The sequence below is a fragment of the Hippoglossus stenolepis genome, chromosome 12 (genome assembly GCF_022539355.2).
Source record: "Hippoglossus stenolepis isolate QCI-W04-F060 chromosome 12, HSTE1.2, whole genome shotgun sequence".
Lineage (NCBI taxonomy): Eukaryota > Metazoa > Chordata > Actinopteri > Pleuronectiformes > Pleuronectidae > Hippoglossus > Hippoglossus stenolepis.
Window position 1 is genome coordinate 6888750 of NC_061494.1, and position 14641 is coordinate 6903390.

At 42.0% G+C, this 14641-nt stretch overlaps 1 protein-coding gene across 1 annotated transcript; it reads right to left on the reverse strand.

Annotated features, from left to right (window-relative positions):
• Positions 1 to 1251: 1251 nt before the first annotated feature.
• On the reverse strand, positions 1252 to 10473 carry fam83ha (family with sequence similarity 83 member Ha). The gene is made up of 6 exons (XM_035172860.2): positions 9969 to 10473; positions 8175 to 8626; positions 7909 to 8073; positions 6589 to 6713; positions 2385 to 6420; positions 1252 to 2288 (listed from the first exon to the last, which is right to left on the reverse strand). The coding sequence occupies exons 2-6, from the start codon at positions 8616 to 8618 to the stop codon at positions 2277 to 2279; spliced, it is 4782 nt and encodes a 1593-aa protein (XP_035028751.2). The 5' UTR covers positions 8619 to 8626; positions 9969 to 10473; the 3' UTR covers positions 1252 to 2276.
• Between the last annotated feature and the right edge of the window lie 4168 nt (positions 10474 to 14641).

A 14641-nucleotide genomic window follows, 5' to 3' on the forward strand; every position in this document is an offset into this window, starting at 1 on the left:
AGAGAGGAGAGGAGGGGCACAAGTTCTCCATCTTTTCAATAATACGAGCTTGTGTGGTGGCAGAAAGTGACCTAAAATACTGAGGTGAGCATCACACTCAGTCCCACCTGTGTATGGAGGGGTAGAGATACTTACAGAGACCTAAATGAATACTTGAATATCCTGCTCAAGTCTTTATGAGCTCATAGGAACTTGAAAAACGCGTGAAACTTGGAATTCAGGCTAAAACCACAGTTTTGGTTAAGATGGTGAGTTTCTCATTCACTCGGTCTCACAAAATGCAGAAAAAAGTTTCAAACAGTGAAATAAGTTAATAATTGCACCTTTGGTTAAGATGGAGGCTGTCTTAATCAATCAGTTACATAAACTGCAGAAAAACTTGTTTGTGTGTGTTTGGGTCAAAACAGCTCTGAACACATAATAGTCCCACACGTATCATGTAATGACGAAAAATAACATTTGCATTTCTAAAATAATGCAAAGTTGTGTAAAGAGAGTGAAACTAGATGAGAAGCTTATGTATCTACAACCATGTTTGTGTGCTCTTGTCAACATGGTCACAGATTAGTGCTGCAGTAACATTTAGCCTGAGGGGGGTGCTAGAGCAAACGTCATTGAGGTGACACATTCATGAGACCTTAGTGTACACAGGTTGTGTAACTTTGGGTATGTTATAATGATGTAACCATATGTTTCTCCTGATGTAATCCATATACATATGATTCTATAATATGTAGTTCAATCAACACAAATGTGCAAATATGTGCAAACTATCTGTGAAATGGAAAAACAACTTGCTATAAAAAGAACAAGGCCAAAGATCAACTCAAGAAAAGGACACATTCAGTAATATACACAGTAAATGACCTTCAATCATGTCAAACCAAGAATAATTTGAAAAGGTTTTTCATGTCTGCAGTGTTCAGAAATACATTAAAACAAAAGTAATCAGTTTCCACAAAAGTATATGATAAGAAAAGCATGGGTGTAAATAATAAGATGATGAGGCTGAATTCCATTTAGGATTCATTGTCCCTGTATTGTGCATGTTGGCTCACTGTCACTGTTATGGTGGTGGAATAGAATGGAAACATCTAATAACAACCGCTACTATTCGAACAAGTCACAATATCTGCTGTGAAAAACACAAATCATGATATACTGTATGTTAATTATGATACTTTACTGATTTAAATGAATAAAGAACTTTGCTTTTGTAACATCAGGCACAAACGAGCCAGAAAAAAAACATATTTGTAAGAAATTTTATTTACAAATGACAAATGTTGCTGAGGACAGACATCATGAATCAGGCGTCATAAACCAGTCACACACTCACAAGTGTGTAACTGTTGTACTCTACATACTGTTCAAATTCAAGGAGATTTCAGAATTTCAGGTATGACAGCTTTTCGTTTAAAAAAAAAAATCACTGGGTCAAGAAAAGTGTTGGTTGCAGCACAATACAATACAATACATGACCTCATAAAAACTTACATATAACACATTTTCACTTTTGTGTTTGTTTCACAAATCATCTAAATAAAAATGTATTAACTTTCCTATGTAACAAATACTTTGGGTGATTTGGCTGAACAAGCAGGTTTTAAGACCGACATTAAACCTCCTTTAAGTTAATATTCTGTAGAAAACATACTGTACAATGTGTAATGATTAAACAGTGACACTGCAGGTAAATCATGTTTAAGCTGGTATTCTGCTTCAAGGGTCGAGTCAGATGACAAAGAATTTAAGTTACAGTTTATTTACATCAGAACAATAACCGCCTATCATGGATACGGGTTTACAGATCCACCTTTTACACAACTACATGTCAAAATCACCCTCCTTTGTTTAACACGATAGAGAAATACTATCATTCACAACAGTATGTTACAGTTTTACCAACTTAAAATCACCAATTTACCTAAACATCACATTTACTGTAAAAAAACAGCTGACACTTATGTCAGTGCTGTAAAAAAAAAGGCAAGGACAGGCATTGCACTTTACCCATGCAGTCAGTAAAATACATTTGATCACACACATATTCTCAGTCCATGTGCTTTTCACACTGGTAGCAACGTGGAGCTTCCCCACAGTAAGTTGTCCTTTGGTACATGTCATGTGGCAGCAGGATCGTTTTCTTTAGTATCGGTTTCACCGTTTGAAAGTTTGTGTTTTTGGTGAGAAAATGTCTCGGCCATCATTCACACTTTTTTACACGAGTTCACCTTCTTTCTACTTTATTCTCTTCAGCAATCTTTGGATACCAGTTAAGGTGCCATCTGGAAAAGATGCAGATACATGACATTTCTTAACACAGATGCATCTAAATGCATTTAACTAGGTGAGGGTACCCGTGGTGTTGTGTGTATTCATACCTCAAATCGACTGTAAACTTTCCTCTCCTTCCTCATGCTCTGCATCCTCTCCAGCAGCTTCTCCTTCTCCTGTGTTGACTTGGACTGTGCTCTGCTCAGCGTCCCTCTCTCTTTCTCCCGCTTGGCATTTTTGTCAGCTTCATCTTCTTTCTCGTCGTCGGTGACAGGAGCCTCTTTTGTGGCCTCGTTCCTGCTCTGGCTGTTGGCAGAAATCTGCTCCAGGAGCAGCTTTGTGTCGTCTCGGAGGTTGCTGCATGCGAGCACGTTGGCTGTTGATGACTGGTAGCGAGACTGGCTGGTTTTCGGCTGCTTGGACTGTTGTGACGGAGGAACGGCTTCGGTTGATGTGTTCTCCGGGCAGATGTTTTGGCTCAATTGTTCATTTTTCTTTTCACTTCTGACAGACTCCTGCGTTATACCATTATTGACTTTGTTTTTGGCCTCGACATTCTCAGGTGTTTTCTCACCAGGGTCGGGCAAAGACCCTGAGTCTTTGCTTATTTCCCTCTGCTGGTCTAATTTACTATCTTCAGCAGGTTCAGGCGGCTCTGAAGGTTGGCTTTCTAAGGTCACAGATTCAGGTGTTGGCTCTGGCTCTGTTAAAATTTTTACAGTTGGGCTAGAAGTTTCTGCAGTATCATTCGAGTCTGTCGCAACCTGCTTGGGAAGAGAGAGTGTGCCTGAGGAAATGTTGGTTTCTGCTTTTTCAGCCTCAGGGGACAAAACTGCCCCAACTGACTCACTTAGAGGAGAGGAAGGGGATGGTGTTCCAACAGGAGTGGGAGTGACAGATCCTCTCAGGTTAAGTTCAGATGGTGGGGTTGCTTGTGTCAGTGCATCTTGTGGAGATGCTTTTGATGTGGACTGGGAAGCATCAGCAGTGATGTCTGGTTTGACAGGAGAGCATGTTTCTGATGGGGTATCAGGCAGGAGGTTGAGAGTAATAGTCTTAATTTGATCAGGGCTGGAAGTGGAGCTTTTCAGATCAGATACATTAGGTAGAGCTGACTTGGGTGATAAAGGGCTAGGACTTGGAGATGCGATATCAGATTTGACGTCCTCTGGTGATGCAAGAACCTCAGTCTTCTCTGCAGCAGTTTCTGATTTACCTACATCTTTTTCTGGAGGTGGGGGAGCACATGATTCCTCAGAGTTTGTCTCTGTGGTGGACGTTAATGAGGATGTGTCTGGTTCTACACCAGTGGTACATGTGTCAGGAGAAATTTCCGATTCCAAATTTGCAGAATCCACTTCTGAAGGGGTCTCAGAGGACGTCAACAGGGAAACAGAGTCTACAGACTCAGAGGGTGTTGTTTCTGCAGTGGTTTCTTTAACTGTTTGTGAGGTCTCACATGGTGAGGAGCTGACAGATTCCAGTTCTTCCAATTTATCCGATTTTGGAGACAATATGCTGGATTTGGGGGTTGAGCTGGAGTCCTCTTGGGTAACATCAGAACATAAAGACTGTTCTGGAGTGGAAAGAGGAGCAGAGATAGAGGTTGGAGGACTTGGACGGATCTGTGCACCAGAATCTGACAGGATGGGATCAGAGGAAGAGCTTTGAACTGAAGGGTGAGAAGAACTGATCTCTGATCCAGTTGGTTGTTTGGATAGCAGTGCAGGTGAAACCTGTACTGGTTCAGGTATCTGGGTTTTAGAATCCACTGCAGCTGATACCTCCACTGAACTGGGAGTGAGAGAACTGGACTCTTTTGAGGTAAAATCACAGCTTGAGATTTCACTTTCATCTGTACCCTGTGCAGGAGAGGAAACATCAGCAGGTGCAGCGTTTGTTGATGTAGGTGGATTACTTAGGCTACTCTCTGGTACAGCAGGTTTTGACAGCTTTGAGTCTTCAAGAGAAGATTTAGTCTCTGCAGAAGCCAACAAAGATGATGCTGGTGTGCTGATTTGTGGCTCTTTCTTCTTTGAATCAGTAGAAACTCCCGCTTGTTCCTCTTTACAGCTTTGGAAAGTGCTGGGATCATTTTCAACAAGACTATCCTGCTTCTTAGTCCCATCACTGGCCTCTAACGACAGACTGACTGATGACTCACACTCTTGTGCGGATACTGTTTTCCCTGCATCATCTGCAGTAACATTTTTTTCAGACACACCCTCAGATGATGACGTATTAGTCATCTTTTCTGGAGCAACTTTTGGACCAGGTTCCTCCTTTTTAACAGTGGTCTTGTTTTTGAGATCAGTTGGATTCATCTGAGCCTTTTCTTTGCTCTTTTCGGCCTCTGCAGCCTTTTCTGCTTTGCGCTTGGCTGCCAGCTCTTTGAAAAACATGAACCTTGCATCAGGATCATTCATATCTCTATATGATGAAGTGCTGAGCACAGATTTGGGTGATTGTGCTGGCAGCTCAGCATCAGGAGGCTCCAGCACTGCACTGTTTTCTGAAAGATCCTTTGAATCTTGTACCTTTGATGGATCTTTATCATCCGCTTTACTGTTTCCATCCTCTGTCTTGGACGTTTCTGTGGCTGAGTTATCAATAGTGTTTGACTTTATGTAACTGCTCCATTCAAAAGGTTCTCTCGCAGCAGATCGCCTTTTTCCCAAAACATGTGAAATAAAAGGCAGTTTTGTCTGTTCTGCTTCGTTTTTGTCACTTTCCTCATCCTGTTGCCCTTGAGCGGTTTTGGTATCTTGAGGAGCGTGCTGCTGATCAAGTGAGCTGAATATCAGAGAGGATCGTAACCTGGAGCTCCTTGGTGTTGCAGCGTTGTACTTTCTCCGGAACGACTCCTCCCTTAGAAGAGGGGTGGGTTTGGGCTCTTTCAGTTCCACTTCCTCTGCCTTTTCCACTTCTGCTGTGGACGATGACTCTGAAGATGTTGGTGTGGTTTTGGTTTCTGCTGCCACTGCAGGAGGTTCATTGGGCCCTTTTTTAGGCTTCTCTCGCATAGTGGTTTTGATATAGCTTGGCATCTGACTTGCCCTGGGTATTGCAGGTACCTTAAACTCTCTGACGTTAGGGATTTTAGGAAATGTTAAATCTACGCCTGTAGATGTTTGCTGTATGGGGTATGAAGTCTCTTCAAAAGGGTCTGGTCCCTGAGGTGTTGCCATAGGCAGGCCTTCATCTCCCGGATTGTCACATGCACTGAGGTATGAGCTAATCCTCCAGCTTCTCAGCCCTCGTTTCACCGAGGGGTCCTTGCGGTCAGTGTTAGGCCCCCGGGAAAACTGCTTCTGATCTGTTGGGTTTGAGGGGGTGGGAGACGTTTCACTAGCATATGGCTGACCTAAACTCTGTCTTCTATGGTGAGGTGAACTTAACGGTAAATCTGCTGAAGGTAGTAATTTATCCGAGCTCTGGTCAAAGTCCAAATTTCTGGTGGAGGATAAATAGTTAAGCACGGGGTCAAAGCCATCAGGTGGTTGTATCTCTTGTGAAATAACAGGTTCAGAGTATTGATCTTCTGAATTAAAGTCTTGATTCCAGAACTTGTCATAGTCTGCTTCTGGTCCTGGTATAGGCGCTGGGTAGGGTTGCTGCCCCCTGTGAAACTGCCTTCCCTGGTTCTCAGGCTCCTGCACTCCCTGTTGCTGCAGGAACGGGTGAGAGAAACGACCCTGAACACCTTCAGCGTAACTGTGACGTTTGAAAGCAGGATTGTCGAGCATGGTTATCCTGGAGGGGCCCTGATCATAAGGCTGTTCCATGCGAGGTTGCTGGGGGGAAAATCTACCTGAAGGGCCCTGCGGGGCTTCCTGTCTTTTGAGCGGCATCAATCTCCAGTCCACGTCCATACGTTCATCAAAGGAATGTCTCGTCCGTTCCTCTGGATGACCAGTGTCCTGCGGTAGAAATTTCCTGGGCTCTCTGTACAGTGCAGTTCTTTCACTTAGGTATTGCCTCTTTTGTGAGCCAAAATCTTCCATTGGAGCAAGCATTTTTTCAAGCATCAGCGGCTGAGACTGAGCAAACAGAATTCGAAACTCTTCATCAAAGGTCGATACCAGCTTTCCTAGGAAAAGGTGCGCCATAGAGCGGTGGAGCTTCTCAAAAGACCACATGAAGCTGGACAAAAACAATAAGTGGGAGTTAATAGAAGCACTTCAATCCAGTTTTGTAAAACAAACAGATGCCAATTGAGTAAATCCATGAAACGCGGGTTGTTTTTTTTTACAAATGTGTGTGTCAAATTCTAGAGGTGTGGCTTTCTGTGACAACTTTTAATATCTTCACCTGTAGTTTCCACTCAGCACAGCCCTGCAGTCTGTCAACAGGAAGCGATTCATCATCTGACCCTTGAAGGTTTTCCCTGAGCGACATTGATACGTGACGCCGGACACTGTTCTCACACGTAGGAACTGCAACACACACATGAAATCACCCAATCATGACGCATATTGAGACGAAATAGCACATCTAGTGGCGTTATGTGTTGTTAATTACAATTCAAGCTAGGTGGCAGCATTGCATTAGCACAGCCTTTGAGATCAGGAGATAGAAAATGGCTGCAATTCAACTTCTCTTTTACAGTCATATGCAGTTACTGTGATTTATTTTAATCTATTCGACTGTCTATATTCACTGTATATATATATCAGGGACAATACATACTTTTTAACATGAATGTGAAGTAAAGCAGGAACTTAGAAACATATATGGTTAAAAAAACTCCACATTAGTGCTACAGGCATAACCAAGAGCCACAAAGCCCACAAAGTGAAAGCAAACATGCAGCAACTGACAAACACAACAACTCAACACACAAGACAAAACATCAAATGTCCTTATGACGGTATATAGTAAGATTCACATTGCCTGATGTAGCAACATGAATGTGTAAAAATTGTACATTCACTGTAGTTTGCTCAATAACTGTCCATCAAAATTGTGTAGTAAATTTCGAATAGTCAGGTCAGTTGGAGCTGGTGTGTACCTCCTGTATTTGTGTTTGTCATGAGTGGAGAAAAACCAGTAAGAGGTAACATAAGTAAAGTTCTATATTTATCTTAGTGGGCAAATAGACGCAAGAAAAGCCCAAAAGCAGCCATGTTTCATCTATGTGTGACTTCCACATTCCTGTCAGGGCTCAGAACCAGAGCCAGTTTATCAAATAAGAAAAACAGGCCGCAAATATGTAATTATACTTCCCAAAATATTTGGGCACTATAGGTTTTAGCAAATATTGGTCAAACTATGTATTCGGTGCTCAAGTGAATGTTTACAGCAGCAACTCGGTGTACATGAAAATGTCTGTGACTACAATGTCCATGTTCGTCACAGTCAGTGGAGCAGTTGTTTTTGGAGCTTTATGACACAGAGGAACCAACAATACCAGACTTAAGAAACACACAATACTTTCTAGTAGCAGGATCAGTTCATTCATGTTTTTTTTTCCAACTTTTCATTGAATTTGTTTATAACAACAAAAATAAAGAACATCACCAGACATATACTTTAGTAGTTCAAAGTACAAATACGCATATTTTGTGTTTTTATCTGCTAGTCAAACTCTAGTCAAAGCTGTGATTAGTGAAGTAGTGTTAAAGGACTCACTTGAATGCTCTGTAGATCGACCCTGCAGTTGGTCACCATGTTGACGAAGTGGTGTGTGTTCTGCTCATCTAAAATGATGTAGACGGCAACATTCCTCATGGCAGCATTGAGAATATCCGCAAATATGTCAACATCAGTAAATATGTCCATCACCACAGCAATGACCTGAGAAGATAAAACCACAAACAAAACCAGTGTGAAAACAAAACTGGATGACTCAGTCTGTTTGGCATGAAGGTATCTCGTAGAGGAAGTGAGAGGCCGACCTGCTGAGCGTTCTTGATGAGTCGCCGTGCCTGCTCCTTGATGCTCGGCATGTCAGGCTCAGGGGGGCTGACCAGTGTGGTGATCTCCGTGGGCCCGACGAAGTGATGCAACTGAGGCCAGCCGAGGTCCAGACCCGGGACGTCCAGGTCCGAGTGGATCGGCCAGTAAGTGTCTGAGGAGCCATCTGTCCCGGTCTCCAGAAAGTGTTGTTCAGGGTGGTGGCTCTGATGAGGGACCTGAACAGAGTCCTGGATGTACTGAATCTCTGGCGTGGACAGGAAGTCCACCACATCGGCAAACTGGAGGAACTTATAGTAACCTTCCAAATCCTCCTCAACCAGTGAGTCGATAGCTAGGCGGTACTCTTCCCGATAGTGAGGAGGGAGGTAGTTGGGGTCCAGGGGGTTATCCCCAGAAGAGGAACACTGAGAGCGTCGTGCCATACTGAAGACTAGAGAGGGCGAGAGGAGACACAGTGAATGAATTATCTCGGCCAACAAGGTTGTTTTGCTCACTTGCTTGTTTGTTGGTTGGTTGGTTTTTTAATCAAGATTACACAAAAACAACTGGATGGATTTCCACAGAACTTGTTGGAAGGTTGCAGCAGATCCAGGAATTTATTTTCACTTTCTTTAACATTGTGACATATGGCTTTTTTCAACAGTTACACTAATTTCTCAGAGAAGCAAAAAAAAAAATCGGGCATGTTTAGGGAGTGTGAAATTTGGTGCAGATCCAAATAAAAATCTGAATCTGAGGAATCTAAATGTTTAAACAAAATCTAAATTCATAAGGGAACGGTTGGGCCTTGGATGAGCAATGTGCTCTACTGAGTGCCATCCTTATTGAATATAGAATAAATCATGTCCACACCACACATTTGTTTCAGCTGGACAGTGTTGAACTCAATTCGAGCTGAAATCATCATCGTTCATCAAAAATCTGATCCTCAGTTACAGTGTTGAATAAGAATGCAATAAGAGGGTCAGATTACATTTTGAGGACGTCACCTTGAGCTCTGGGAACCAGCTATGGGTAGTTTCTGACACTTTATGAACCAAAATACTAATCAGGAGAGAAAATAAACAATAATTGAGGATTGGCCCTAAGTTAAATGTCATTGTTTATTTTCTTTGAGACGATATTTCACTGTGACACATCATGTTGTCACTTTGCTCAATTCTATGGTTGAAAAATCAATGCTTCAAAGTTAATAAAAGCAACAAAATACATGACTGCAGTGGTTTGAGAATCAGTTTGACTATCTAATGGGTTTTTGAACGCTTTAGCCAAATGGAGATACAATGTCAACATCGGAAATTCTACAGCTCAAGCCTCATTAGAAACTTCTGAAGTCGGTAGTTTGAGCTCATCTTGATCTCAGATCTGCAAATTCCAGCCATTATCTCCGTGATCAGACTCGCAGCAGCAGCTCGGGGAGAAGCAGAGGAATCTGACCACAGGACAGATGATCATGGGTGCGGCTCCTTCTTCTCAACCAAATAACCAAAGTCTTCATTTGCAAGTTCACGTACAGCCACAGAAATGAGGGCCAAAGGAAACGACGCGCTCCAAAGAAAACACACGGAAAAAAAACAGAAAAACAGGAAGAAGGGATTCAGAGAGTAAACTACCGACGGAACGGTTTAGGTGGAGGATAGAAGAGTTAGAGCAGGAATGTACTGACTTGTTTCCACAGATGTGTCACGTCACAGAGCTGAAACGCAGGTCTGCGTGGATCCATATGTTACACGTCCCCTCCTCAACTTTACATTCAGATCACACTGACTCACCTCAGCGAATCCGTGGATGTGTCAATCTTCTCCTCCCTCAAACTTCGAACCCGTCATCTCATCTGGTCTCTTCCTCCATGTTTTACTTTTCCTCCCGCGGTTGCGTCGCTCCTCGAGTCCACCGGGGACTTGTCGAAAGTGTCCGTGTTACGCCGCCTTTTCCCCCCCCCCGTCGTCACCAGCGGAACCAGTTTGCTGTCATGCTCGAGGCATGTTGGCGAGAATGTGGTAGAGACTCAGAGGCTCCCAGCGGCTCTGAGGGAAACTTCTCTGTCGACACACTTCGCCCCGCCTCGACCGGAGCTGTGCAGTTTGCGGAGTGTCCATGTTCCGAGTCCCGAGGCAGCGGAGCTCTGCACACGAGTTACTGTCCCACCGGGGATCCACTGGTCTGACCCGCGGACAGTAAACCTGCTTCCTCAGCCTGTTTGGGTTCGACCGGTCCAACGCACCTCATTAAAGCTTCGCTCACTCATGTTTTATTCACACACTCACCTGTCCTGCACGTGTCGTGCACCAGGGGCGGATCGAGGATTTGTCTACATCAGGGGGCCACACAGGGGCGGGGCCAGGGGGCGGCCCAAGTTCAAACCTGATTGGCCCCTGAAGTTCCCCTGTCCTGTCCTCAGTCTTACAAAAGAGGAAAAACTAGTCAATAACAATACTAACAATAGATGTGACAATTTGTCAGGAATTATTATTTTCCAACCTTTTTTAAAGTTCACCCTGTGCTTGCACAATGAATAATTTTGTTAATATTGTCAATGATGTAAACAAGGAAAGATGTGCACCCAACCGAATCAGGAATTTTGCATGGATGTTGGACATATAATTGGCCCCTATGTGTACATTTTAACCCCTTAATGGCCCCTGATTTAGAAAAATCCTTTTTGTCCAATTATATGTCCAGTTTTTTACTAAGAACTATATAAATAAAGTGTATTATTATTATTACTTTTATTATCAACAAGTCATGACAAACAGCCTTGGGGTCCCAGACCCATAGGGTCCTGCAATGCTCCAGGTTAACCATGATTGGAGATTCTTTAAATGTCCATTCTTTTTCATTTTGCTTCTTTATCTGCTAATTTAATAATTACTTCTTTATCTGGTAATGGTTCAACTAAAGCGAAAAATTATATTTAGGTATTTTTGTGAAGGGGTCATGAGTTAAAATCTAAAATGGTGAACAGATTATGTGGTGTTGTTCCAGTCTCATGGACCACTTAAAGTGCTTTACAGTACGACTCAAATTCAGATACACATTCATATCGAGCTTCTTCTTCAGAATGCAGAACAGAGGTATCGAACCACCGACCTTCTAAATTATGGACAATGTTCTCTACCTCCATGGGGCAACGTCAGCTAATTAACCCAGTTGTGGTACTAAACCTTTTGTAAATGGTGACTCATTAAACAGTAGTTTGTAAAAAGGGTGGCACTCTGGCATTAAGAAATTATACCTAATCATAATTAAATAGATTTCTTACTATGATGCCGATGTCAATAAACCACAATGATTGCAGAGATGATTTCTCAGCAACAATCCTTTGATGGAGGTGACGTCTCGTTACACAAACAAAACAGCGGAGCAGCACAAAGTGACCAAGACAAAACCTGAGTGAAAGGCTTCCTCTGCAAACATGGTGCCATTCATTCTTTTCTTCATTGACAATCTTCTTACAGTATTTACAGTAGAGGCCATTGACTGAGGTAATGACAGATCGGCTATGTAATCTTTACTTTGTGGTTTATTAAGAGTGTGGAAGCCTGTGAAGTTGGACGAGGGCCATGTATTCCAGGAAAAGAACCTTGTATCTCATGTTTTCTTAAACCCTGAAAGGAGAGAGACTAAATACATTGCTTTTCATTTAAGGGTTGTTCCATGCTCACAACTAAAATAGCCTGATCAGGATGGAATCCAATGTTACTGTAAGAAAGGGAAGTGATGCAACATAGCGGCTCGAGTGACTCGAAGACAATCCCTTATTGTTCCATTTAAGCACCACCCAAGGCACACAGAGGAGAAGTTGCACTAGAGGCATCAAAATGAATGTTTACACAGTCCATAGATAGTTGCTACACAACATACCATTCATCACTGCTCTCGTTTAACCCCTGTGGCTTGCAGAAAAAGAAATGCAGAGCTGGTGTCCTGGTTTTTGGTTTTGTGACTGACAGCTTTTCATTATGAAACACACTGGAGCCATCCCCCTCCATAAAACATCTCCAGGAATGTATAATTTCATTGGACACAGAACCTGATATGATTTATGTGATAACACAATGTCAAAATGAACTGTTATTGTTGAAGGGCAGCAGAGGCTTCGTATTGCCTGTGGTAAACAAATGGTAAAAAAAAAAAGGAGTTGATAAGATTCAAGCGATAACATTGTCTACATGGGGGCCTTGTAAAATAAGTCTGGCTCACCCAAAGTATTAAGATACAACTCATGCCTGCAGATTCATCCTGTCTTACTCTTAACTGATGGGGTTGCTGCTCCACATTGAGTCATATGTACTGTTATAAAGAATATGATCCTGTTGACTAATCAACATGATCATCTGTAGATGTGACTAATGCAACCTGAGAGGTTTGGTCTCTAATGATCGTGCCATGTGTCAGACCCTCACCAGCTCCCATGTATCAGCTGGAACAAGCTCAGTAGATAACACGCTCTTGATGAAATATTTAATACTGCACTTGATTGAATGAATGTGACTCTGTAAACTTTTGTTTTAGTTGAATCGACAGTAACACAGCAGAGGGGGATATTTAAATTCAAGGCTTGAACAGCTAACAGAAGGAAACTGTATGACTTCAAAGTAATAGCCGAGCACTGATGCAGCTATGATGAATATAAAAGAATTGCTGAAGGTGTAGGGTGAGGCTGCACAGGTATTGGCAGGTTTTTCTTTCATGAGGGAACTCACTGTCTAAACTTGTCAAGTAGCAAAAAAAGATGATTTTTAGCCATGTTAGCTGTTTAACTCCATGACTTCAGCATAGACTGAAATAACTTGTTACAATTATTGTAAAGGTTGGCCATGAAAATGTGAACATATATTCATGTTCCCCAGACGATAAATCCCACTGAATGTGATGATCTCCAGACTTTTCCTCTACTACCAGCATGAGCTTGACAATGGTTTTGAATGAAATGTCTCTTCAACTATAAGATGGATTGCTCTTAAATTTGGTTCAGACGTTTATCTCTGCCCTCAGAAGAAATGCAGGCCTGACATCATTTGTTAACTTTGCTGATGGCTCAAATCTTCATCTATTTTGTCCAGTACTTTGGTTCAGGGCAAAAAATCATACCAGCCCCAACCTTACTTTGTGTTAATGCTAATTAGATAAAAATGCTACACTAAGATGGTGGACCATGTAATCATACATTTTCTAACGTCAGCATGTTAGCATTGTCTTTGTGAGCGTACCTATCTCAGCTTTTATCTAATTTTAGTGACTGTAGAAACTTGATCAACTGTAATTATGTGTCTGTGTGTGAACAAAGTAACTCAACAACACATGGACAGATTTTCACCAAACCTACCCTCTGGAGAAATATTATTCCAGAGGGTATCACCAGATGATAAACATTTGGAGCTGATCAGTCAAAGGACAAGGTCAAGGCGAACAAAATGTGATCCTCCAGGCAATTTCTTTAAAGATATCTTTACAAGTAATGATGCTCGAGAGACAAAACTAATGCTTGTAATGATCCAAAAAATTATTTTATGATAAATGATAAGTGACGTCATGTAGAGGTCACATCTTATACAATTACACCATGCATAGTTCCCAAAAAATTTGAGATGTCTCTGCATCATAAAAGGCTAGAGACAACCTAAAGCTTGTATAGATGGAAAAATATTCTCATGATCATAGGAAAGACATCATTGTGACATCAACATGAGGATAGGAAATAATGTCATATAAATTAGTAATTCATTAACTGTTGCAACCAATAACATAAGAGATGCAGGTTACCCAATCGTTTGTTGCCATAAAATGTCAATTTTATTATTCAAGTCTATACAATGTGTGTGCAGGGTGTGCATCACCCCTGTAACAATTTTAATTTGTATCTTTGGTCAGTAGAACTACAAACAGTTGCTCCTAAAGTACTTCAATTCTCCAGTGACCAAACTTTTTTATCTACCTGGGAGAGTTCATCTTTTGTTTATAGCATGGGGCTTTTGTGATGGTGATAATAAGGAGAGAGCAGGAGGAGGAAGAGGATGAGAAAACAGAGGAAAAGGGAAGAGCAGCAGCTGGAGAATCTATTTCTGCACGCACCATTTGAGGGAGAGGAAGAGGAAGACTTAGCAGTTCTCGAGGAGGTGAGATCAGCCCGTCCTGTGGAGATGATGGAGCGGGAATTAAGAGGATGACTAATCTGCGCCGTCTCAAGCGAACGTGTCACTACACTTGAACTGGACTGATGACTTGCTCTAACACATAGTTAATACATTCTTATCAACCTGTGATTCAGCTGAGATTATGAAATTCGTACATATTTATGTATGAGTCAAAAACTACAGGCCTGCCATGATTTGATTTTAGATTTAATCTGACATTTAATCTGACATGATTTTATATTCAGAACGTGTGAGAGACTGCCCTCATCATAGAGGAAAGACAGGCTGGACTATATTTATCACTTGGA

What these genes read in the sequence shown, in the direction of transcription:
- fam83ha (XM_035172860.2), bottom strand. Translation starts at nt 8,618, where the DNA reads ATGGCACGACGCTCTCAGTGTTCCTCTTCTGGGGATAACCCCCTGGAC. An exon ending in TCATCAAGAACGCTCAGCAG is followed by an intron (nt 8,074 to 8,174) that starts GTCGGCCTCTCA and finishes TTATCTTCTCAG; the next exon opens with GTCATTGCTGTGGTGATGGA. An exon ending in GTGCTGAGTGGAAACTACAG is followed by an intron (nt 6,421 to 6,588) that starts GTGAAGATATTA and finishes GTTTTTGTCCAG; the next exon opens with CTTCATGTGGTCTTTTGAGA.